The sequence below is a fragment of the Hippocampus guttulatus genome, chromosome 15, assembly GCF_054856545.1.
Source record: "Hippocampus guttulatus isolate MCC_2025c chromosome 15, RoL_Hgut_1.0, whole genome shotgun sequence".
In the NCBI taxonomy this organism is placed as follows: Eukaryota; Metazoa; Chordata; class Actinopteri; order Syngnathiformes; family Syngnathidae; genus Hippocampus; species Hippocampus guttulatus.
This window is the reverse complement of record NC_141275.1, coordinates 14644027-14668425: the sequence shown is the minus strand read 5'-3', so window position 1 is coordinate 14668425 and position 24399 is coordinate 14644027. Positions and strand designations below refer to the sequence as shown.

General features: G+C 45.5%; 2 protein-coding genes and 1 long non-coding RNA gene across 5 annotated transcripts in view; 1 reads left to right on the top strand and 2 right to left on the bottom strand.

The window, feature by feature from the left end:
- Positions 1–289: 289 nt before the first annotated feature.
- On the bottom strand, positions 290–6708 carry inpp5kb (inositol polyphosphate-5-phosphatase Kb). Of its 2 annotated transcripts, XM_086130349.1 has the most exons (13): positions 6483–6708; positions 5919–5970; positions 4169–4273; positions 3930–4038; positions 3725–3841; positions 3478–3653; positions 3241–3352; positions 3055–3164; positions 1901–2114; positions 1613–1750; positions 1459–1542; positions 1096–1200; positions 290–1017 (listed from the first exon to the last, which is right to left on the bottom strand). In XM_086130349.1, the coding sequence occupies exons 2-13, from the start codon at positions 5960–5962 to the stop codon at positions 949–951; spliced, it is 1383 nt and encodes a 460-aa protein (XP_085986475.1). In that variant the 5' UTR covers positions 5963–5970; positions 6483–6708; the 3' UTR covers positions 290–948. The 2 variants fall into 2 exon arrangements, with proteins under 2 accessions (XP_085986475.1, XP_085986474.1); XM_086130348.1 differs by lacking the exons at positions 5919–5970; positions 6483–6708 and adding an exon at positions 4994–5421.
- On the top strand, positions 5094–7295 carry LOC147194093 (uncharacterized). The gene is made up of 2 exons (XR_015102978.1): positions 5094–5228; positions 6384–7295. It is a non-coding gene; the product is annotated as an uncharacterized LOC147194093 (long non-coding RNA).
- The window catches only part of LOC147194092 (phosphatidylinositol transfer protein alpha isoform), an 18771-nt gene continuing 1658 nt past the window's right edge, over positions 7287–24399 (bottom strand). The window contains exons 2-15 of one of the 2 annotated variants that reach the window (XM_086130351.1): positions 19180–19277; positions 18120–18200; positions 15697–15962; positions 14241–14271; positions 12892–13037; positions 12245–12336; positions 12006–12013; positions 11740–11814; positions 11467–11550; positions 11304–11381; positions 10514–10624; positions 10317–10439; positions 10143–10250; positions 7287–9539 (exon numbers count right to left, since the gene is read on the bottom strand). In XM_086130351.1, coding sequence (XP_085986477.1) covers positions 10203–10250; positions 10317–10439; positions 10514–10624; positions 11304–11381; positions 11467–11550; positions 11740–11814; positions 12006–12013; positions 12245–12336; positions 12892–13037; positions 14241–14271; positions 15697–15713 — 813 coding nt within the window. In that variant the 5' untranslated portion in view covers positions 15714–15962; positions 18120–18200; positions 19180–19277 and the 3' untranslated portion in view covers positions 7287–9539; positions 10143–10202. The remainder of the gene's footprint in view (positions 9540–10142; positions 10251–10316; positions 10440–10513; positions 10625–11303; positions 11382–11466; positions 11551–11739; positions 11815–12005; positions 12014–12244; positions 12337–12891; positions 13038–14240; positions 14272–15696; positions 15963–18119; positions 18201–19179; positions 19278–24399) is intronic. The other variant, XM_086130353.1, reaches the window with a different exon arrangement.

The following is a 24399-nucleotide window of genomic DNA, read 5'->3' as shown; positions in this document are numbered from 1 at the left end:
ATACGGAAGTGAGTGCTAATGTTGTGCCTCATCTCGTCAAGTGGTAACATTTCTGTTGAATCTTCCGTTACGTCACGACCCACGAAATTATCGATAATTTTTTTCCCCAACAAATTGTAATAATTGCCATCACTACCGTCTATTGTATTACGCTGAATGCAACAGACGATAATTATTAAAAATTCTATATCCAATTCTTACAACCGGATCACCTTATCCCCAACTATTTACTCCATTTTATTAAATTGTGTGCCTCAGTGTGTCACAACAACAAATATTTCACAAAATGTACATTTTCAACAAAAGTTTACTCAAATTGAATGCAAACAAATAACATTTTCAATATGATTGAAAATATCTGTAATACAAAGATTAATGGACTCTGAAAACAGTCATGTGAAGAAAACTTGTCGACATTGCCATCAATCACCTTTGTGTCCGGACTTTAGGGACACACAGGCTACGCAAAACAAAGTAACTTCCTTTCCACACCACTCAGTGACCTGTAATCACGTAAGCTACATACTTGAAAGATTTCCAGCAGTTGTACAGCCACTTAGATTGACATTACGTGAGTCATTCATCAGCCATAACACATGGCTAAAACAAACAAAGCATAATTTAATTCATGTTAAAAATTAACATCAAGTGAAGATAATCACAATTCAATTCCAGCATTCAGTGCTAAGAAAGAACCAGTAGGTCCAAATAAATGTTCTCACTGACTCACTCATTACATGTTTCTGAATTAATGTGGACAGCTAAATTTAAACTATCGTTTCCACCACGCTACACCGACTAGTCATTATTTTTGTATTTTTAATGGCTTTTTAAAATGTTTTCATCTTTTGCAGTATTTCCTATGTGCGAAATCACATGTACGACTGGAAGATGTCACAGTTCTTTGATCAAGTTTGAGGCTAATAAGACACATCCAAGTTTCTTCAATTATTTGGTGAGCCCGTTGATGTTCTCCGGCACGAGACCCTCCATGACGGCACGTTTCGACTCCAAGATCTGCAAGATTGACCAAAAAGAAATCTTAGAATAAACAACACATTCTAATGACAAATATAGCAAATGAGCTACATTCACCTGGAAATTGGCACTGAGGCCGATGATGCTCTGCAGGTTCGTGCTGTAATAGCCCAGCACGTACTGCCCGCCCAGCAGAGGGATGTCATCTTTATCCACTGAGATCTAGCGACCAAAAACACATGCTTGTTTTCAATAAACAAAGCATAAACAGAAACAGAAGAGGGACATATTGGAAATATTGATGATGTTAATAGACATCTGTTTGTATCTCACAGATTGTCTGGTGCCCAGGTCCACGTGGCACTGATTAGTCAACCAATGTCAAATTTGTATTAAAAAGTGCCAAAGGCCTCTTTGGCGTGATCTCTGAGCATCCACACCCAATGTGTTTGTACAAGATGCTACATGCTAATGCGTCACCTGTATGACTTCATCTGTCTCTGGCAACTCGTCCTCTCGAACCCACACGAAAGTCTCATAGTCGCTCGAGCTCTTGAAGCCGACCTGCGATTCAATAACACGGCATCTGTTGATGCTTTCTTCCGTCCAGCCATTTTTTTTTTCCGGGACGCACCTTGTACAGGCCGATCCAATCCCACGTTGAGGAGAGGAAGTCCTGCTGGACGGTATAGTTGAGGAGAGCGTCCTGGTCAGCGCTCCAGATGCCTTCAGGCGACACGTGAACCAGCGGAGTGTCAAAGTGTTTCCTCAGCTGTGGTGACAACAGCGTTAATTCAAGGGGGGATCAAACTTTTGCTCAGCCAAACCCGCAAAATGCAGGGAGGCCAAGCGCCACTCGGAACCGGACAGAGGTGCTGTGGATCAGTATAAAGCTATGCGGTTGTCTGACTCGGTCTCTCACCTCCAGACTGAAGCTGGCCATGACAGGCTTATGGTCGCTAACGCCATAGCTCATGTCGCTGGTGTATTTATCCTGGTTGATCACCAGGGGGTACTCATCCAAGCTGTCGTCCGTGGCGGTCGACAACTTGTCGTCGTCGTCTTCCGATGGCGGGTTTTTGGGTTTGACCCGCCACAGGATACGGTCGGTCCACGCAGGCTTCCTCTTCTTGCCGCTAGGTGACGCAAGAAAAGATCGATGGCCTGTTGTTAACGCCTTAGCCAAGATGCTAACCTGACGCTACAAACGTGAGGCCTAGCTGCAACCCATGGATCAAGATATTCGGTCATCCACATCGTCGTTTGATTCCCTCAGCGATTAACAGACAAACATTCTGTCTGCTCCAAAGTCTGAAATGTACTTGTATTATCTGTAAACTATTGCTATGTTGTTGCTAGCATGAAAGCGCTATATAAATAAAGATGTATCGTACTGTATGTTATTCACAATAGTGGCAGTATGCTACTGAGGGGAGATTTAGTTACGATCTCGACTAGCAACAGGATTTGAGCTATAATTCGAGTTTTGACAATTGTGGGATGAGACACATTTGTTCATTTTGTATTTAATTTTGCCTCCAATTTCTAAAGGGCTCAGGGGTTGCCTTGGAGACACCCACCTGAGCGGGTCTACTAGCCAGACAGACAGCAGTGCCCAGGTGAGAGAGATGAGCAGGAAGAGAAGGGTGGTGCTGCAGCGCTGCGGGGGCCTGGGCCTATATATGGTTAGGGGCAGCGCTGCAGTGCTAACGCTAATAGGCACACACAGACGCACAAATGATGACATCACAAAGTAATCAATCAGAGGGAATGTGCCGCATGCGGCAGTCACGCTATACTGTTTTTAGTTTCTCAGTCAAAATGCTAACATGATGTCACTAACTTGAGGCGAAGTCTGTCCGTGAAGTAAAGCATCGTTGAAGCAAGACAGAGGAACAAACGGGACGGGAGATTTTCAAAGCTGCAGTTGTTTGTTTACATTCGAACTTAAGCTTGCAGCCAACACGAGTGAAAAACTCTGGACCTCTTGTTTGTCAAATGCTAATATAAATAGTGTGTGCGTGCGCGTGTGTGTGTGTGTGTGTGTGTGTGCGTGTGTGTGTGTGTGTGTATTACCCAAGGTCATAGGCATCGGAGTTGCGGCTGAACTTGTAGGTGGGCTTGAAATTTAAGGGTCCCTCCTCAAATTCCTGCAGGAAGGCCTCTTTCGTCTTCATGGTGAGGAGCTGCACATACAGGAAGTACATAAGCGAGTGCGTTTGTGTGTGTGTGTGTGTGTGTGTGTGTGTGTGTGTGAGTCACCTGGTCCTTGCTCCACAGCAGGTTGAGTCGTCCGCCATTGATGGAAGAGCGCAGGAAGTGCAGGCCGTGGTCAGCGATGCGGAAGTTCAAATCTCCAAACCAGAACACGAGCCTGTTTGGGCAGGGATGTGGGCGAGAAATCGTGTGTGTGTGTGTGGGGGGGGGGGATTACATATTATCATTATGTGGCAATCCTTGCACCTTGGCGGAGGTTCTTTTTCTCTGTGTTTGACTGACTTGTGGTCCAGCACCCGGCGTGCGTCATCCGTGTCGAACTCTTGCGTCTCCAGGATATGCTCGAACTCGTCCACGCGCTGCAGAGCGTGGTTCATGTGCGCCGCCAGATGGCAGTTGAGGAAGCACACCTTGTGGCCGTAGAAAGAGAAGCGCACTGACACCGCTCCTTTGTTTCCCTGAAAAAATAAATAAATAAATAAAAATCATTTCGATTTAAATCAATTGCATTGAATTTTCAAGTCAATACCCAGTATCCAAAGATCCCAGTGCGAGTGTACGTGCTGTGGATGTCTCGGATGTAAGGCAGGTGCGACTGTTTGGCAAACACCAACAGCAGCAAACCCTGCATCCTCACCGACGCCACCTGCAGGGACGCCAGGGGAATGACACACATCAGGCAATGACTTCAAAAAAAAAACAACAAAAAAAAACATTGTACTTTTATGAATTACCTTGACGAAGCCTCGCGGTGCCAGGGTGTCCATGAAGACATGACTCCACGAGTCCTCGACAATCAAGTCCGAGATGAACCGGACCGGCGTGGCGCATACTTCCTGTAACCTGACACATAGCAATACATTTGGTCTCAAATTAAATTTCAGTGAAATTCATTTCACTGAAATATTTCCTTTCATTTCCACATTGAGTCCACATCAAATTTCCGAGACGAGATTTCACATCAGTTTCTCACCCGATCACGTAGAGATCGGTGGGTGGTTGGACGTCGAGCTGCAACAGGGAGGTGACGTCATCAGGAGGCTCCGCTGTGGCCACGTTCCACGTCACCATGTGCAGCCTGTCAACGTGGCTCATGTTAGTAAACGAAAGGTGGTTGGTTCTGTGAGTGAACGAGAACCTTTGACATCCATTTCAAATGGTTACACTCAATCCCCAATTCCTGTTCACACCTGTTTACATTGCATCCGGTTGCAATTGAGTTTAAGGTTCCCCGTTTGTTTTTAACACCCATTTCAAATGTTTTTACATGAAGTTTGATTTCATGTTCACATCTGTTTAGATTGCATCTGGATTAAATTTAGTTTTATTTGTCTTTGCCCCTTTCATGTCTGTTGACATCTGTTTCCCATTCATTTTACATTCAGTTTTATATCAGTTATTATATCTGGTTCCTTGTCTGTTTTCAAATCAGTTTCACATTTGTTTGTGAAATGTGGTTTCAAATCAGTTTCATGCTTCCTTTTCATTTGTTTTTGCATCCATGTTGATGGTCCCCCCCCCCCCCCGATTCATTTTCACATCTAAATTCAAATCTGTTTACACTAATCCGGTTTCAGCAGTTTTTGACTTTTTCACATCCCTTTAAAATTTTTCGCATAGTTTCAAAACATTTTTTTTCATTAGGTACACCTACAGAGTCTAAAGCAAAACAACACAAACTTTGGCCTTTACAAATAATTCTTCAAAGACATGCTCGTTCTCGTGCTGGTAGATCTTAATATGTTGACGCAAAACATCGAGCACAAGCGCAGACAAAGGGGTCTTGGCGGAGGTCCACCTGAAGGCGTGAGTGGGCGGCGCAAAGCGCGAGCATAGCTGGAAGGCATCGTCCAGCGTGCGCGACATCTCCTCGCCGGCCTCGTCCTCCGAGCTCATGTCGTCGATGCGGCTCAGGAGCTGAGCCAGCTTCTGTCGCAGAAGCATTCTGGACGACGACGACGACGACGACGTCGACGCGCCGCTCGCCGCGCTGTCCGAGCGGAGCCGGGCGCGCGACAGGAAGTCCATCTCCGGTGGGTAAACCAACTTCCTGTTGTCCTCAAAGGTCCGTCGGGAATGAAGCGCCGCAATGTGTCCTCCGCGGACTTCCATCCATAATAAAAGCAGCGGTGTGGATTTGGACAAGGAGATTTAAGCGAGGAATGTGGAGGCTGGCGTAATAAGCCGGTTAGCCGGAGGCCGCCATTCCGCAATCTCCGGCCGCCAACTAATGAGCGGACAATGGCATTAGGCTTCTTTTGGCTGTGGTCCACTTTTCCACTGAAGCGGGTAATAGGTCAACCCGCATGCCGACATTCTTGGCAGGGCGCAAGCACAAGTGCCGTCCGCTTCACATCATATTTGAAACGCTTTTACATCCATTTCCCATTTCGTTTTCACATCTGTTTGGATACCATCTGGTTTCAAATCTCTGTTTCACATTTGATTTCATTTCATCCTGTTTCTAACATGCATTCAGTTTTTGCGTTCTACATTTAATAGTCTGGTTTCTAAATCAATGCAGTCAAGACTGTTGCATGGCCATAAGCAAGTCACATGCAGAGACTTACGCGGAGTGTTTGTAAGTGGATCAGAGAGGTGAAGAATGGCACTTTTATCGCTCAAACTCACCCCAAAGCCTCTTAGAACGGTTAGGGCAATGCTTGTTCCTCATATGAGGAACAAGAACAAGAAGAGACCAAAAAAAAAAAACGTGAACTCACCGGCACTTGTCTCTTCCTCCGCTTGGGAACCTAGCAGCACTCATGTCGTCCCCTGCGCGTACACACACACACACACACACACACACACACACACACACACACACACACACACACACACTCACAGAGTTAAATCTCCATGCTGGTCACCATGGCAACAGTCAGTCCTGCTGTCATCTGTGAAATTGATTTTTTTTTTTAATCACTCAGAGTGTGATCGTCATTCAATACACTTCAGAGTTTAGATCAGGACTCTTCAGAATAGCCCCATATCGAGTTCTTAGTCATTCTTCGGACTTCCTTACATTGGGTAGCTCATTTTTGCTTGAGTATACCATGTGGATCTTGAGATTTCATAGTACCATGCACATTTTGTAAGACATCCTGCGCCAGTTTTCTGACACATGCACCACATTTTAGCTCCAGGAAGCCTTGCTGAGATTTGAGATGTCATTTTATCCTGCACAGATTCATTGACACCCAGTGCCTGGTGGAGCACAGCAACCCCAGAACAGAACCAAGCGTTTTTAAAGTCACATGAGAGGAACCAGAGTGTCGTTTCAGTACCTGTATCTTGGCTCTTGGTGTGTTGAGGCGTCCGGAAGAAACTACAGACTCCTTGTGCGCAGATGACGAAGATCTCCAAGGAGGAGTCCAGAGTCTGGATCGGCTTTCCCGTTGATACTCCCGTCGTTGGGGTCGTGGAGTCACTGTTCTCGCCGCCCCTGCTTGCACACAGCAACAACCACCTGCTGCTGCTGCTGCTGCTGCATGGGGGACTTAAAGGTGGGATCAAGCTTATGATGCAGGTTGCTTGAGAAGCATTACGTCATTCATGAATGGACACATTTGTTGAGTCGACATGACGCAAGCAGTTTGGCAAAGTTGGATGCCGCTCCATAAAAAAAAGGAGCACATTTTGAAAAGCCATCCCCAAAAGCCACCATCCCTTGGCAACGTGGAATTTGGTCGACATTTCTATCACGAGTAGACTCACAAAAAGCGACATCCCACAGGAAGTCTGCAAAATACCCCTTGAGACTTTGTCCGATTGCTACCAAAAATTGACCTTTGTATATGAGATGCACGATGAATAGGATCTATTTTATGATGAAACATATGCAATATAGATATTTTCAGTCTTGTTTGGGGTCATGAACTTCTCACAAAATGTCCCTGTAAACGGGATTTAATGTAATCTTTGCCCGGCAAAGCCAGATTAATTTTGCCATTAGTGCGCAATGTGCATATGTACGAGCGCGTGTGTGTGAGTGTGCATGTGAGTGAGAGATATTTCCATATTTCAAATTTAATATTCAATTATGGTAACCTCACCCCACCATAAAAAAAAAGCAAAATACAATTCTTAGCTTGACTTTTTTTGTTGTTGTTTTATTAATTTTATCAATTCACCTTTCCAATGTACAATTTGTGTTATCGGAAGATTAAGATGACCAAAAAAAAAAGGCACAAATCCACAGGAAACGATCAAGAAAAAGCAAGGGGCACGCAAACACACAAGTGAGAGAGTCAAAGGAGCTCAAAAAAATATTTTTCTTTTTTTGGGGGGGTGATACTGTTATATTTCTGGCCTTTAATTTGAATTAGATGTTGATTCTCAAGTGGTGGTTTGCCGCTTAGCAAAGTTTAGCTCGGAATGACAACAGCACTACAACATTTCAAACCAAAACAAAACAAAAAAATATATATTTTGTTTTTATACAGTCCCGCAATGTGGTCCTTGTGCAGGCAGTACAGTAAAATGCTTTCTGGAAGCCTGAAGATGGCTGAGAAATTCGGAGAATTGACAACGAAACATGTGCCGATTCGTTATCTTAAACATGTGATCTCATTATTTATTCCAATATCGTTAAAGTTTCTTGACATATTTTAAATCAGTCGGCTTCTTGCTTGGACATTTTGTACCAACGTACAACAGAAACGATCACATCACTGAACACCACACACACACACACACACACACACAAACACACACACACATGCACGTACACTCATGCACACACTGCAAAAACAACAGGACACAGTTCAGTCTGGCAAAAAACCTCAAATAAATCCCCCAAAACAAAAACACTAGAGTTATAGACTATTTTTTTGTCACCATGGCAGTTATTGCTATTGCTGGATAAGCTCGTTTATCCACTGGAGAAAAGGTGACTGGCTAAAGCCGGGTTCCCACCGCTCAGCGGTCCAGTTCGGTCCCGTCGCGATACAATTTTATTTCCCAATGATACCAACAGTTTCATGATACTGAAGAATTGTTCGATATCACCCTAAAAAAAAGTTACAGCCGTTATTACTTAACGCATTCAGTCCGATACTGTATATAGCTCATATGCTAGCATTTTGCTAGCCACAGCTATCACTGTATTTAATTAGAGTTAACACGATCATTGATCTATCTTGAAAGTTGATGTAGAGTACATCAGACATACATGCCAGTGATATTTTAGACGACTGCGTATCAACACTTTAGCGCATGATACACTGTGATCTTATTGCCGTGCCTTTAGCTGTCGAGCTTTAGCTGAGCTCGGTACCCCAACATTACGTTGCCCAAAAGTGCTGAAGTATGGAAAATGTCTTTGGTACCCTTTTCAATATTTGGCATTGTAAAATGAGCTTTATTTGACCAAATTGGGCTTGTTAACTAATTTATCAAGTAGCCTAAGGTGCTGGACTCCAGAATTTTCACGTAGCTTCAAATTATTGTGTTGAAACCAAACTTGGCATGATCACCTCAGCAAATTAAAAATCACGACTGACTCACTCGCGATTACCTTCACAACCGTTGCCATTGCGCACCAAACTGTGGAAACACGGCTTTAAGACTTGAATTAATTTGTCGACGGACAATATGAATGTTTAGTTCTCCGCCTAACTGAATGCTAAATGCTTCATTTGGACAAACTTGCAAGATCACGCACACGCGCACAAACGCAGCACGCACGCGCCACGTACAGTACAGTGTCACAAAGCAGCGCAGTATTGACAGGGCACAAATAAACGGAACCTTCGACCTGCCGATTGGTACGATTGTAACTTCAAACGACAAACAACATGCTAACCACGCTAAAGGAAAGCAAAGGTGTGATAGAGGAAAATAAAAACACACACACATAGCAGCTGATGGGGTGAAATAAAAGTCAGACTTAGCGAAAAGACCATTTTAAAAACCCTGTTGATATACTATATTCATATATATATATATGTACAGTATGTAAATACTGCATTATTCCCTACAATGTCCGCGCCCCACATCCCCACCCACCCGGCATAATGTGTATGTATGTACAACATCGGAATAGCTTCAGTAAATCCTACATGGCAGAGATAAATAACTCTCTGTGGGTCTGATAATGAATTGGATCGACTGATTTTCTATCGGACACCTCCGATGAGCTGTCAGTGAATGGGGCAAGGACGGAGACCAGAGACGACGAGTTTATAGGGTCCAGCATCGTGAAAACCAGGCGGTAGGTACCCGAGCGAGGGAATTTTGGAATGGAGGCGGGTCAGGATTGGGAATTCGGAGGGGACGTCCGGATGTTGCGTCGGTTGGAATGGGAGGAGGACGTGAATCCGCTGGTGTCTCGGTATTCGGGTCTGGAAGAAAGAGCGCGCAGCAGTGAGGAAAAATAAATGTATTGGAACAAAACCGTGGAAATGAAGGCTTTCACTTTGAAAGAAAGAGAGTGAAATTTTTAAAACATACATACACACATAGGAAGTAGTCCACCAAGGAACAGTATTAAAATTCAAACATCCAGTACTCCACTTGATTTGACGATGAAACACAGCATGGTGTCAGAACTAACTAAAAGAACTACTTTTTCAAAGAGGATAAAGAATATATGCCCGTGTGTATTGTGGTATGCTCTGTCTTTGTTGCTACCGGTTTTTGAACGTTTCTAATTACCATGACATTGATGCTAGTTTCATTAGCCAGTCTATGGCGTTTTGCATCATGTTAGCATTAAGCTAGCGGACTGGTGCCATTTCATTAATGTGTAATTCTATTTGCGTCATGTTTTGTTTTTAAGTCAACTTCAAGTGGGAGTGGCAAAAAACAGCTCGAAGCAATAATATTTTGATCGCGAGCGATGTGACCCCGAACACCAGTTTCTTATCGATCTTGACTCACGATCAACAGAGTTTGCCTGCAATTAAAAAGAGCACTTGGCTCGCCACTGAACTGATCAGTCTCACCTGATGAACGGCAGCAGCATTCACAGTCTCGGCGGGGTGGGGGGGGGGGGGGGGGCGACCTCAGTCCTCTAGCGCCACCATGCCTTTCACGGGGTCCTTCACTCGCATCTAGAAAACAAGCCGCACTCACCGATTACATTCCGCTCCCTCGCCTCCTTCCCACCGTGGCGTTACCTCGTCCAGCTCCTTTCGCGTCTCCTCCTCCATGCGGCGGATGTCCTCCATGTTCAGGTCGATCCACTTGTCGATCCAGCAGAACAACTGACGGTGGAAGTTGGTGAACAGGCGCTTCTCTTGCTGCGCAGGCATATCGAAGAAAGTCAGTTGCTGCGTCGGGTGGCGGCCGCAAATCAAAGTCGGCGTCGGCAGACCTTTTGGATGAAGCTTTCCACTTTGTTCTGCAAACCCCACCACTTGAACTTCACCGTGACCAGCTTGTAGGCACACATGTGTGGGCAGTCTTTCTTGTTGGGGAGCTCTTTCTGCGGGAACAAGTGCGCATGTATGTGTCCATTCCGCAGCCCATTTGGGCAGCCGCGGTAGCCCGATGCATTCGCCAGCGATGAGTGACTTTCAGAGCCACTTAACGTCCCAGTTATGAATATTCGGCATCCGATGGCACATTCTGTTTCCCTCCTGATTCTATTTCTACAGCAGCCTGTTTAGGCAGCAAACTGGTTTGCCTTGAAGTAGTTGTGCTCTGTTTGTTCCAGGTAGGACATGACCATAAAACATGACCTGCTAATAAGAACAAATCTTTTTTTGGGGGTGGGGGGCTCAGAATGATTCACAATCGACAGCCCGTTTAGGCAGCAAATGTGTCCCAGGAGCCCAGAATTAGGTTGATTGTTGCCAGGTTGGAAAGGAACCAAGTCAAATAAGCTCTAAATTATGAACGCTGTGCATCAAATGTCACTCTGTTTTCTTACTGCTTTCTACAGTGGCCCATTTAGTCAGCAAACAGGCTCGACCTGAAGTTATTGCGCCCTCTGTTGTTTGTTCCAGGTAGGACGAGACAAAGTCATAACTACCTAATTACAGTACGCAAGTTGCATCCTTTGTTGTTCAGAATTGTTTATACCTTGACAGCCCATTGCGGCAGCACATTTGTCAGACTCGAGGGCAAATTTGCTAGGCCTCATCCCAAGCGAACGTGCGTACCCGCCAATCCGGTCCGAGAGGGCCTCGTCCCGTCTTGACTGACTTGTACCTGCAGGGATCCTCCTCTGACTTGTAGTCCTGCCGAGAAAGCAAAAACAACACCTCACATTCACGCGGCGTCCTTCAAAGTCCACATCGGCGGTCTCGAACTCGCCCGGCACACCTTGGGCTCCACTTGGCTCCTGTCAGCGATGTCAATATAGACGACATCCACCTTCTTCCAGGTTTCCGCGTCCAAACCGTGCACCTAAAAACCCGAGACACGGCGGCTTTAGGAGAGCACAACGCTGCATGGTGGGATTCTACAGTCTAGTTCCCGTATTTGCCGCTTTCCATTTCTTCGCCTTTGTCAAATCTAGAATATGGAATTGCTTTCTGGGTCGTCACTTTGACGAACGGGAAGCGGCAAAGACGTTCATGCAAAGCTCATCGTTACGTTATCCTGGCGTCCCAGGTCAGGTTTGTGCCACGTCTCGATCTTGATCAGGAAGTTCTCCTTCATGTATTCGTTCTGCCGTGGGAGGAGAAACAACGTTGGGGATGAAGTATCATATCCACACACACACACACACACACACACAGAACACACACATTCATGCGTGACTACCATTGCCCATCCCTGTGATATCAAATGTCTCTCTCTTGTCAGTCTTGGTGTTCTCTCTCAACTGTGTTTGTGCACAACATTGCGATTGTACTTACAGTGATGACTACGCATCCAGTTTAGAAGAAAGCAGCCAGAGCAAAAAGACAAAAAAAAAAAAAAAAGTGACCATTGAGCGATTAGAGGCAGTCTTGACAATATGCTGGATATTTGTTTTGTGTATGTTGTGTGTGAGGATCAGGTGATTGCCTGCCTACTCTCTCTGGCTGGCCATCCAGTAAATTATTCAGGGACTGCATCAGTGTGTGTGTGTGTGTGTGTGTGTGTGTACTGATACCTGTGCGGCAGTACGGGTACGCGTTCCAGGCTTTCTCGTGGATGTTGAGGGCGGAAGCCGGAGCTAACATTCTGACGAAGGACGGCACTTTACTGAAGGAAGAGAGTGTTTTGGGACATGGGGAGGGAGGCGGGGGGGAAATAAGCTTTCAGGAGCTGAGTTATTGCTGTTATATATTTTTGATCAGCAGGGGGCGCTTGTGACTCTCTTCTGAGTGGGAAATGGATCGCAAGTTTGTGGTGTACGAGGTTCAAATTGGGTAGCAATATCTGACTAAACTTTTTTTGGATGGGTGTACTCATGATCAACATGTCCTGCCAACATGTTTGCTGCTCATTGAAACGGGCTTCAAAGGCAGAGTTTGAAAGAATGTTTGTGTTTTATGGTGAGTCCTTCGCAAATGACAATGGCCGCTTTCATCCAAAATGGCAGACTTCCGCTGACATTTCTGGCATGGATTGTTGATGGCTTTTTTTTTGTTTGTTTGTTTTTTTTGGGGGGCGGGGGGGGGGGGGGCTACTCATGATAGACATTCGGGCCAAACTTGATGTGACCCACAAGTGACCACTTTCAAGCTGGCCCACCGCCGTCCTTCTTTACAAAGGCTAAAAGGAGCCGGCGATTAAAATGTGCGTGTACGCTCTTACCTCTGCAAGTGATAGATTTTGTGCGTGTACTGCCCCTTCTCGCCATCCTTCTCGTAGGGCTCATTTTTTAGCACCTCCACGCCTTCGCCGCCTCCAGTCTCATTCTTGCTGGCCTCGGCCACCGAGTACAGCTGGCCCACTTGGTACTGCCGAGGGAGGAAAAAGTGTTATTTATTGCTTCATTTATTATTATTATTATTATTTTTAGATGAACTTTATTCTTTCTCAAGCGCTTATTCCCCCCCACCCCATTATTCCCGCACCTACCATCCACCATTTTGCTGATCCACGTGACTGCGAGAAGTGCGGAACAATGGCGGCCATTCTTTCTTAATCGCATCTAATCCACAAATCTGGAGACGCGGATCGGCGACGTCTCCAGATTTCTCGGGATTTATCATTCGCGTTTTCCTTTTCAGACGCTACTCGACAAAAGTGCGCGTTCACACAACCGCTGCAGATTGCCGCATTCGGATCATTAGATGCGAGGGGATGTCCGCAGGACAATTATGTTCCGCACAAAAGGATTTATAACTTCCACACAGGACAGTTGAACCGGAAAAAAAAAAGATCTAGCCTGCTGTGAAGAGGAATCATAAATACTCTCTGCTGTTATTTTTTTGATTCAATCTGCATTTTATATTTAATGCAGAGGAACGTCCGCAGCCATTTTTCCCGCCGCGGGGAAATGACTGCGCCTCCACAAATTCTTCCAAGCAACACGCAGCTGGAAAAACGTGAGCAAGTGAAATAAATCTCCATGAGAGAAAATGTCACTGCGCGACAATGCTTCGGGCGCTGAAAAACTGTTCACGCTAAAAGACTGGAAAAGAAACCCGACTGCTTCTTGAGGGAATTTCAAAACAAGGCCCGGTACAGTCTTTGTGGCAAGTTCCGCCCTCTGGGAAAACGTCTCCGTCACACATTTGTGTCCGGACCGGTCCGAGTAGATGTGAAGGTCAAGGACGGACGGAGGAGACTCATCTCAGAGCCCTTCATGCGCTTCTGCGCTCGGCTTTGCATTGGAACAAAAATGAAACAGGACGGACAGCTACGAGCCGCCGGAGATTGAGAGTCTAAAATAATTGTTCAATTGAAGACATCAACTTCTTCAAGAAAGCAAAAGCAAAAAAAAAAACTAAAAAAAAAAAACATCGGCTCAGATCGGGATACAAACAAATAAACAAAATCGCTCCTTTCACTCACGAGTCCGCACTGAATACAAATAAGGCGAAGGCGGTCTCGTTGATTTGTCAAGCACTGTGCACATGCACCGGAAATAAACAACCTTGGGTGACTTCGCTGACTGCCTTGTGCACAATACAAAAAGATTGAAAATGTCACTTTACCTCTTCCACGGAGATGGGAAGAATCACCCGACTGCGGGAGAGAAAAGAAGTCGGCCATTAATACAAAAAAAAAACATTGTGGCTTTAATTCTGACTGATTGAGCTCATTGTTGACGTGGTGTGCACTTGACCAATGCGACCAACTCAAATGAGCAACACGTTGATGTAGTCAAGTTTAAAAACGTGCTGCCATGCTATTGAAATAATTCAACCTTCACCTGCCCTTATTTTGAAACTGAGGTTTTACAGCTTTATTTCTTACTGATTGACCATATTGTTGACACGGTGTACTCCAAACCCCCCGGACCCCTTTGCATCCTGTTTTATGACACGTTTTGGTTTAAATTCTGACTGACTGAGCCCACTAACACAGTGTCGAAACGGAACCACGCAGACGACTTGGTCACCGGGGTTCAATTTGTGACCTTGATGAATTTGACAGTCACAAACTCTAAGGCAGCATCACGTTGTTCCATAGTCAAAATCGTGCTCGTGCGCTATGCTAATGGCAGTCCCAAAATATGAAGCGTATGCCCAGTTTGGCATAATCCCGCTTTCCCCGTTTGCTAATCTGTGGCTCGACCCCAAACGGGCACAGCTGTTGCATGCGGGACCATACGAAATCATAATAATGGTCACATTTAAAGATGGAAGAACAAGAATCAAAGCGTCAAATCTTGGGAGTCAGAATCTAAACATCATTTCAGACTCTTTCTCATCTGTTAGGATCCTTATTGTTAATCCTGCAGTATTTGTCTTATTTTGACGGGTGTGGGCATGTCAAATATCAGCGTTGACAGCATTTAACGCTTTTTAATTCACTTCCAGGCACACCGCTGAGGGCCAGACTTTCTTGCTAATCGCTGCATGTCATAACTTTTGCCCCCCCCCACCCCCACCCCGCCCCTTGTGTGGTGGTGACAATTTATTGATTAAATCCACGTGACCACGCCATAAAAAAAAAGGGAAGGCAGGCTAGGTGTGAGCAGATGGCCTTGCCCTTGCTGCTAGCAGGCCTCGGTGACTAACAATCATTTTTAGAATCTTGGGCATGCCGACAAAGGCTCTAAAAAATACCTTACATGATGCTTTCTTTCCCTTCTTTTTGATTGTTTCCTAGCTGGACACACGATTCCGGATTGGCCCCGTGAAGGGGTTTCACCTTCACCGTGCGCCCATCAATTACATGGGGAGGAATGTGGATGTGTCTTTTACGCATTCCTTCGATTAAGTAATACATTCCATGTGCAGAATGTGAAGGGCACAAACCGCCATGCCTGAGCACGTTAGTGGGGGGATGATGATGATGATGATGCAAGAGCCTTCATCACCTCCCGCACTTCATGCGGTGGAAATATGACATCCATACCCCCCCCCCCCACCCCCCGCATCACCTCCTCTTCATTCTCTCATCCTCCACCCTCAATGTCGCGCGCGCACATACACGCATACTTACAATTCCTTGATGAGCATCGTTGGGCAAGTGGATGTGTAAAGGCTTAATTTTTTTTTTTTTTTTTTTGCGTCGATGCTTGGTTTCTCCTCTTCCTCTTCCTCTTTTTCACCCGTTATGTCATTCTAGCCGCACAAGCCGCCGACTGGCTGCTGCCGTGCGCGATGACTTCCTTCCTGCGCGCGGCCCGCTGCTGCAGAAGAGGAAGAGGGACGCCGTGCATGGGCGGGGGAGGGGTTTCGGGACAGCAGGCGAGTCCATTTCGGGCACTAAGAGGGGGGTGGAAATGGAGTAGCAATAATTAAGTGGAAAGTTAAGCCACTAGGTTCCAAGATGCATGACAGCAAATTAATAATTGATCGTAATTTGGGTGGGAGTTTCATAGACTTGGTGACTGGCCCTTTAAGGCTCCTGCGTTGGCGTCATCGCAGGTTGGTCGACGTCACTGTCGTGCGTAGCGTCACGAGAAAACCCGCCTATGCGGCCGCAGCTCTATGTGACGTCACTATGACGCGGTGCCGTGAGAGCTCGTGCACCCAACACGGTCACACAATGCTTCGAAAAACAAGAAAAAAAAGTGATGACATGTTAGATTAATTGAAGCAAACTATTCTGTTGAGTGAAGACGAACATTTCTAACAACACAAATGTATAGATTGTGCCGTAAAATAAAAATACCATCTCTCTCCCTCTGTCGATCTCCATGTTCGTCACCTTTTTTTTTCTTTCTTTCTTTTTATGTTTCTTTCTGGCTATCATCCATCAATTCAGCTCTCTCTCTCTCTCTTTCTCTCCCCATCTAATTCCACGTCTACAGTCAACAACAACTGAGCGTTATGACCACCGGTGGAAAAAGCAGAATGTCCCGCATTGCGTGTATGATACATGTGGCAAGTATACCAAAGTTTCTATCTGTTGTGTGCATAAGGATCAATTGTGATGTCAATCACGTCAGGGACCTCCAGATGTCCCCATGAGTCGGAGCGTCTCAGGTCCCTTAATCCGGACCTGCCGTCCCAGAGTTCAACAAATGTGCACGTGTGTGTGTGCGCGTGTGCCCGAGGCTCGGCCATTATGTAACAGCGGGTTGCTGTCGTATTAATAGCGCATCTGCATCCGACCGCCAGCATCCGCTCGTCATCATCCTCAGCTTTGCTGTCAGAAGGGGACACCGTCGTCCAACGAATGAATGAAGCATGCAATGAATGACATCCCATGCATTGTGATAATCCCGTGCCGGATGCGCGGGAAAAAAAAATTGGCTCACGATTTTACATGCAGAGTCTATTAAGAGTCTCGAGAGTCCATTTTAACATTGCCGGTTTTCATTGTTATTATACTGAGCATGCACCTATCTCCATGTGATAATCCTGTGCCGGATGCAGAAAAAAAAACATTAAATCACTAATATAGCTAAAATATAGATTAAGATTACAGTCAATTAAGGCTGTATTTTTTATTCTACACTCAGTACTGTCAAGTTTTAGTAGCTGTTTCCATCTGACCAAAAAAACTCCATGTGATAATTTTGTGCCGGATGCAGAGAAAAACATTAAATCACTCATGTACAGTAGCTAAAACATAGATTAAGATTACAGTCAATTGAGACTGTATTTTTTATTCTACACTCAGTACTGTCAAATTTTAGTAGCTGTTTCCATCTGACCAAAAAAACTCCATGGGATAATTTTGTGCCGGATGCAGAAAAAAAAAGTTACTTCCCTAGTATATCGTACGTACAAGTCAATTAAGGCTGTCCATATTGCATGGATGCAATTCTGACATTAATTTGAAGGTGCAGGACTGGCGTTGAACCAGCAGGTGTCACTGTAGACAACAATTCCTGCACATTAGCGTGAGGGCTTTTACAACAGATTCAAGATAATGCTTACTTTCAATTCACAGCACGTCACACTATTTCGGGAGGGAATTATTTTGATGGACAAATTAATTTTGACATAAAGGTGATAAAAAATAAATTGTGAGTTTTAACCACGAATTATCCATTGACTCAAATACAGTAGAGACGGAAACATTTGCTCGTCCAAAACGTCTTGATAAGATTAAGAATATAGAATCAAGTTTCTAGTCCAACATAGTTTTGTCTAACACTTGCACAGGAGGGTCATCGGCCACATGAAAACGTCGCTAATAAGAGAGGAAACAAAATCCCCTTATAAGAGCCTGTTAAAGCCCGCAGGGTTTACCAGCCTTTGTTGCACATCCATTTCGCGCCCAAGATTCGGTTTGTTGCTATAAAAAGGCGGTGCAAAGTATGCGATAACGCACGCAGAACTGAATGTTTGGCATGTCACACATACAGGCGCTCGGAAGCTAATCAAAAGTGCTAAATACGAAGCAAAGACTGATCACAAACCATGACGTCAAGGTCTCACACCGGCGTCATGTTTTGGAGTGTCACATACCTGTGTCCAAATGTTAGCGCTTAGTTTGAGTCCCGGGTTAAGGTTTTCCAGATGTGCCCAGCACTTCTGGACCGGTGGCTCCTGGAAATACAAAAAATAAATTCAAAAAAAGTTCTGGCTTGACCCGCTGCCGGCGATTGAAGGTGAACACACACATCTCGCACGTTTTGAGTTTCACTCGCTTTTAATTAAATGTCATGAGGGCGCGGGCGGCAGCTGGGCTGGATGCTGACTCGAGCCGGTGAGGCACTACTTTCCACTCCTGCTGTGTTTTTGTGGAGACACTGATTTATGTCGTCACATTTAGCGACAGGCTACGAGTTCTAATTTTAGGTGAAGTTTTGGTTCGTGGCTGAAGTCCCTTCGCAAGTTCCCAAGCAAGTGAAGCCAAGCGAGGTGATGTCATCTTGGTGAAATGAAAAGTCTGTGCATGATCCTTTCCAAAGTTCGGAAGGGGGCAAAAAAGGATGTACTTAAAAATAAAAAAAAATTTGTTTGAATAATTGTGTGATAAATTACAAATGAATGTTTCAGTGGTTTATGCAAGATAGTGAGAATTCGATCATTGACACTAAAACAAAACTGGACCAGAGTCAGCAGCTCGGCTTCAGCAGACGTTTATTTCGTACCATGCCTATTAATCCAGAATTCCAACAACGGAAGGTTGAACAGCATCAGTCTCGCAGGGATCACCTTCGATCCAGAAGAACTTTAGCATCTGGACAAAGCGACCTTTTAGCTATTAAGATCTTCCTTCCAGATGGCCACTAACTCATTTGGAAAAGCCTTGGGGGAGGTCTGCGTATTCCATAATTCCTACCTCATATTTTACTCAGCATTGCCCACCCTTGGGAGCGCCTTTCGGCAGAATATGTTTCCGCATGCCCTCTTTTGACTAAAAGGCTGCCGTCACTGCAGCGCCGTGCGACCGGTTGACACATAAAAGCGTGATTTACACCAACCAATATTGACACAGCAAATGAAAGGAGAGGCTGATAAGAAGCGTAAACCAATTCCGGCCTTTTATGGATGTGAAACACGACGGTGAGGAAACAAGTACCTTCTCTGTTCCATGGTGGATGTTTGATTTTAAGACAATCCATTTTTTTAAGTCCTTAGCATGAATGGGTCATTGTGCCCCGTTTTCATGGCAACCTCCTGAAATAAACATGAAATAAACCCACATTAGATGGCATAGGGGGAAAAAAAGCGTTGTCATTTAGTATCATCCATTAATCGAGGATACCTAAGTATGATTGGGCCTCGTTTGGAGTAGGAGTTTGTCAAGTACATAGAAACCATAAAGTTGGGCAAACATGGCTGCTTCAGACTAATATGGCCGACTTCCTGTTCATAGAACTTCACTAGATTACATACGCATGCGAAAATTTGTGAGATTTTTTACACACGATAAGGCACCCTAAAAAGCACATTTATGCATGCAAGGCTAAATTTGGGTAAATCCCTCAGAGGCATTTGTCAGCGTACGAGCCCGTGAATTCGCCAGAAATGGCTGCTTCAAACTAAAATGCCCGACTTCACGTTCAATTTTGGCCATCGGTCCCTGAGTCTTTTTCGTGCATCCTGATATGATAGACTTGTACACCCAATTTCATGTTGACTGGTGTTGAGTTGGATATTTTCCAAATTTTCCATGGGGCTAGTTGTCAGGGATCATGTTCGGGTCCCCCTCAGATTCCTACATTTTCAACAGGATACATGCCCTTCGCGCAACTGATCACCCAATTTCGTGTCAATCTGTGACTCTGGTGTTGAGCACTATTTTTAGACTACAGAGAGTGTTTTTTTAAGGAGGGTGCGGGGGGGGGGGGGGGGGGGTTATGTTTCGGTATCCCTGAAACCAATACATTTTGACCAAATACACACTGTGCAAACCCCATCCAAAATTAGACATTAAAATGACAAAGAAATGCCAAAGCCTAAAAATAAACAACAAACACAACAGAAGGGGAATTTATGGCCTCCATATTTTCCCACAAGAAGCACTCACCCGGAGGCCACCCTGAACTACACGGACACAAGTCGACACACCCCAAGTCAGTTCACTGCACCAGTGACGGCTTTGTCGGGGGAAGTAAAGTCAGGACTGTCAGGGGTTATAATTCCTTGTCTACAAGAGGACTGTGGCGGCTCTGTTGGCCTGCCGGAGGAGGCGGGGCCTCTCTCTGCTCTTTATAAAATGTTGCCCGCAGTAGTAAAAAAAATCTAATTTGAAAGAGGCTCAAGAGGTTTACGCTTTGCGTGCATGGTAACGACGGGAGGAAGCTTCCCTCCATGCCCCAACAGGAGTTTTAAATAAACAAAACATTTTCAGAAAACAATTTAGATCAAGAGATGTCTCCGGAAGAAAGTGGAACATCAAAAGTTGGCCTTTTAAGGAAAGTGAAATCGGCTGCCTTGTATTCAGGAAGTGAAGCATCAGTCAGTTTTCTTCTTTTTAAGTCGGCGCAGTCAGTTTGACTTGACACTCGTCATTTTCCATCGTCTTATATTTCCTCACCCGAGTTCATGACGAGGGGTTTCCGTCTCCGCCGCCCTCATCCCCCCCCCGTTTCCACTGCTGGTGAGGCGCTGAAGCTCTAACAAGGCCATTAAACGCGTCAATCAGCCACAGAGCGACCTGCTCGGCCAAAGAGCTGACTAAAAGTTGAGGCGTCGGTCAGCTTGTGGATTTCGGGGAAGGACGGAGAACAGAATTTTTTTTTTTTTTGATGTGAAACAAGCAAAAATCGAGTGAGAATAAGTCCCTCCAAAAACTTGTCAAGATAGTTGGCGTGGATGACTTCATGTCTGGACTATTAAAAGTAAATGACACACTCATTTGTGTTTGAATCAGCGTGAGTCACAAAAACGGATTCGCCACAACAAACCGATCATGCGCGGACGGCCGCGTTTATCCCCGGGCTAAGTCTTTTTTTTTTTTTATGTGGAAGAATTAGTCTGACGTCACGGCAACGCCGCTCCCGAATATACAACATGTCTCAATTCGAGGCGCCTGCCGCGGCCGCCGTTACTCGCAAAATTGTCATTGTTTGCGTGAGCACTTGTCTCTTGATCTTCACCAATGGTTCACTAAAAATGAGATTAGGAATCACGTACATGCAGTACATATTTCCATTCAGGAAGCGTGCAGTTTCTAACTATCGGGTGTATGCTTTGGACCGACAAGTTCCCTTGGGGAGCCTAAAACCTCAATGGAAGTAAGTCTTGCATTCGCCAGAGGGGACGTACTACAAACATCGACAACTACCGGTCGGAACACACACGGCGTTTTTGGTGCAACGTTAGATTGGAGGAATGATTGCGTATCCGTTTGCCCCCGTTCGGAGTCTTGAGTCGGACGTTTTTCCAAAGTCCTGCGGTCTGAAGGCATGTAGGAATGTTCCAACAGCAGAAACGTAAAAATGAAAACCGCCCCCCCCCCCCGACCCCCTCGCCCCATCTACTCAAACAAACATGTGCACTCCCAGGAAAACGCCTGGTGTCTGGATTTTGTTACCCTCCTTTTTCATCCCATGATGTCCTGTTCAAGATAAAAATGCAATGAAAAAAAAACCAGCAGCCGCTAACCGTGCAGGTTAATAGAAGACAGAGCGAAACGCCGATTTGGATTCATATGATTGGTAAGATAAGATCAAAATACAAATATCGTTACCATCTTAAAATAATGACATCAGACATATTTTGCACCCCAAAAAAATGTTGTTTTGCCTGAAAGATCTCCTCAGGATTTACAATAAAACGCGGGAAGCTAACTGCCGCCGCGACCTTGCTAATGCACAAAGTGTACAGCACGGATTCGCCTCCGTTGCTTAGCAACGCTACCGATCCACTCTGTACGTTGTTGAAATTGTCTCTCGCTCACGAAAGGGAGTCTCCCAGACGAAGTTCGGCCGAGGCGACGAAGTGACAGTTGGCTTTGTCAGCGGCACTTGCCGGGTAACATTTGCCAACAGAACGTTTTCGCCGATGAAATCGGAACGCTACCGTTGTTTGTTTTATGTCTTCTAAAATCTTTTTTTTGTTTTGCTTCATGCGTTTGTAATTGACATGTTTACACCATATTTCATGTTTTTACACCTGTAAATGTTCATACTGTATGACACATCGTGGTTGGCGGCCATTTTGTTGGAAATGGTGAGAACGAACGACCGTTACAAGGCACAGATTCGCGACGTCCCTCGAGGTGCGTTGTAAGCACCGACGTTTAACCACAGAAATGCAAACGCCGAAATCCCGCGTCTGCGCTGATATGAACCAGCGTTTACCTTGTTCTCATTTGTTTCGCGGAGTGATTCACCTTCAGCCGACGCTCGCCGTGCCAACGTTACACTTGCGCGGCCTTCAAGGACGCCGACTTTACAAGGAGCAAGGGACGGCGCGTTCTTCGGCGTAATGACTTGCAGACGTTTTCTGTTTTGCGCTCTTAAGGACCGCATACCCCTGTCGGGTCATCGGTCAAATCTCTCGCTGAAGGCAAACGTTTACGACTTTGAAGGGTTTTAGAACCTGGGATTTACATCCCGGTCCAAAGTGCTGCCGAGCCACAAACACGGACTAGGACGTCAATGAAAAGGTGAAAGGGGTTTTTGTTTTCTTTTGGGTGAACGGCGGTCGGAAGCTAAAATGGGTCAGTTGAGTTTTGGGTTTCGCGACGGAACCCCCTCCCCCCCCCCCAGCCCCCTCCAACCTGCCAGGAGTCAAAACATGCCTTCATTACACAGAGTTCCCGGCGGACCTGAGCTCTCTTCAATTTAGGTCAACTCTCGTCACATCCAAGTGACTTTTTGACTCAGTGGTTTTGTCACCAAAAAGTGATGCCGACCTTGACCATTTTGGATGTTTGAGTACCTTCGAAGAGTTAAAAAGTATGTTGATTTTACTGAAGGCGCTATCTGATTGGCACCGCTAGCCCTCCCACTTGATGTAATTCTCCCTTTAACTGGATTTTTTTTTTGGACCTGTAGTGATCCACGGGGAGATTTTGTTCAGGCGACCGGTGGGGGCCTGCACTCTTTCTCCCTTGAAAAGCTGCCACGCTCCTCGATTGCTTCAGCACATGTGGGAAGGAGCGCGTCGCTGGTCAACCCCAACCAGCCGCCCGGGCCAGATGTAAACCCAAAGTGCTTTGCATGTCAACGCAACTTGACAGAAAGCAGCTACAAACTGGAGGTGATGCGAAAAGAAAAAAATATATATTGGGTGGCGGGCTGGTAATTTACACGCCGTCAATGTGGAGTCTGAAGACGGCCAAGTTGGGAGTCGTGGTCGCGTTTGGGGTCATGCGTCACTGTCAAACCAGTTAAAGAATTGCTTTGTTTAAACTGATTTTCAAAAGACAAAGTGAGCATGTGGTGGTCTGGGCTTGAGTGGAGCCACACTGCGAGACCTCGTATGATTACTGCCATCCCTCACATTTTTTGCGCACCAAAGCAATGTTTCCCATTGAAATGAATGGAAATAGAATTGATCTGTTACGGCCCCACAAGCTGTTTACCATGTTTATATGGGATATAAAGTCCAATCTAGAAGTGTGTAAACACACTTTTTGGTCAAATCAGTCACCCCTTTGTTGCCTCTTTGCTCGTTACTGTCACGTTGCGAGGTGGTGGTGGACCCCAAAAAGCAAGCAAGAGGGAGGAGCAGGATGAACTTGACGAATTGTATTAAAACAGAGAAAACTAAATCCAAAACAAACATAGTCCAAAGTAGCAAACAAAAATCACAACCGAAGCTAAACAGAACCGTGACCAAAACATGACCGAAACAAACCTGACAGCAGCAAACAAACGGCAACAAACAAACATGACAGTAGCCAAGAGCAAACAATGACCCGACACCGAGTGTTCGGGCTGGGAGTCCTTTTAAAGCACGAATTACATCATGACCAACAGGTGTGCAGCTGCAGGGGGAGCCCTAAAGTGCCACCTGTTGGTCCCAAACCGAATCATGACAGTTACAAAAGTACATTTTTCCCATCAAGATCACAAACATGGAAACCTTCACCCTTTTTAGCGAGTAGCCTACTTCCCATCTCAGGCTTCCAAACAAAATGATCGCGACGGTGACACGTTACGTGATGGTGATGCAATGCGGCGGAGGGCGTCTCGGGTTGACTCAGACCCGGAGGCAATCCGGTGGGTTGTCTGAAACGGATGCCGCCGATTGTCTGACATCATCACTCGGTGACTCACTCGTGAGCCCACGCAAACGATGAGAGAATCCAAAAGTGACAAATGTAAAATAAGACACACAGACT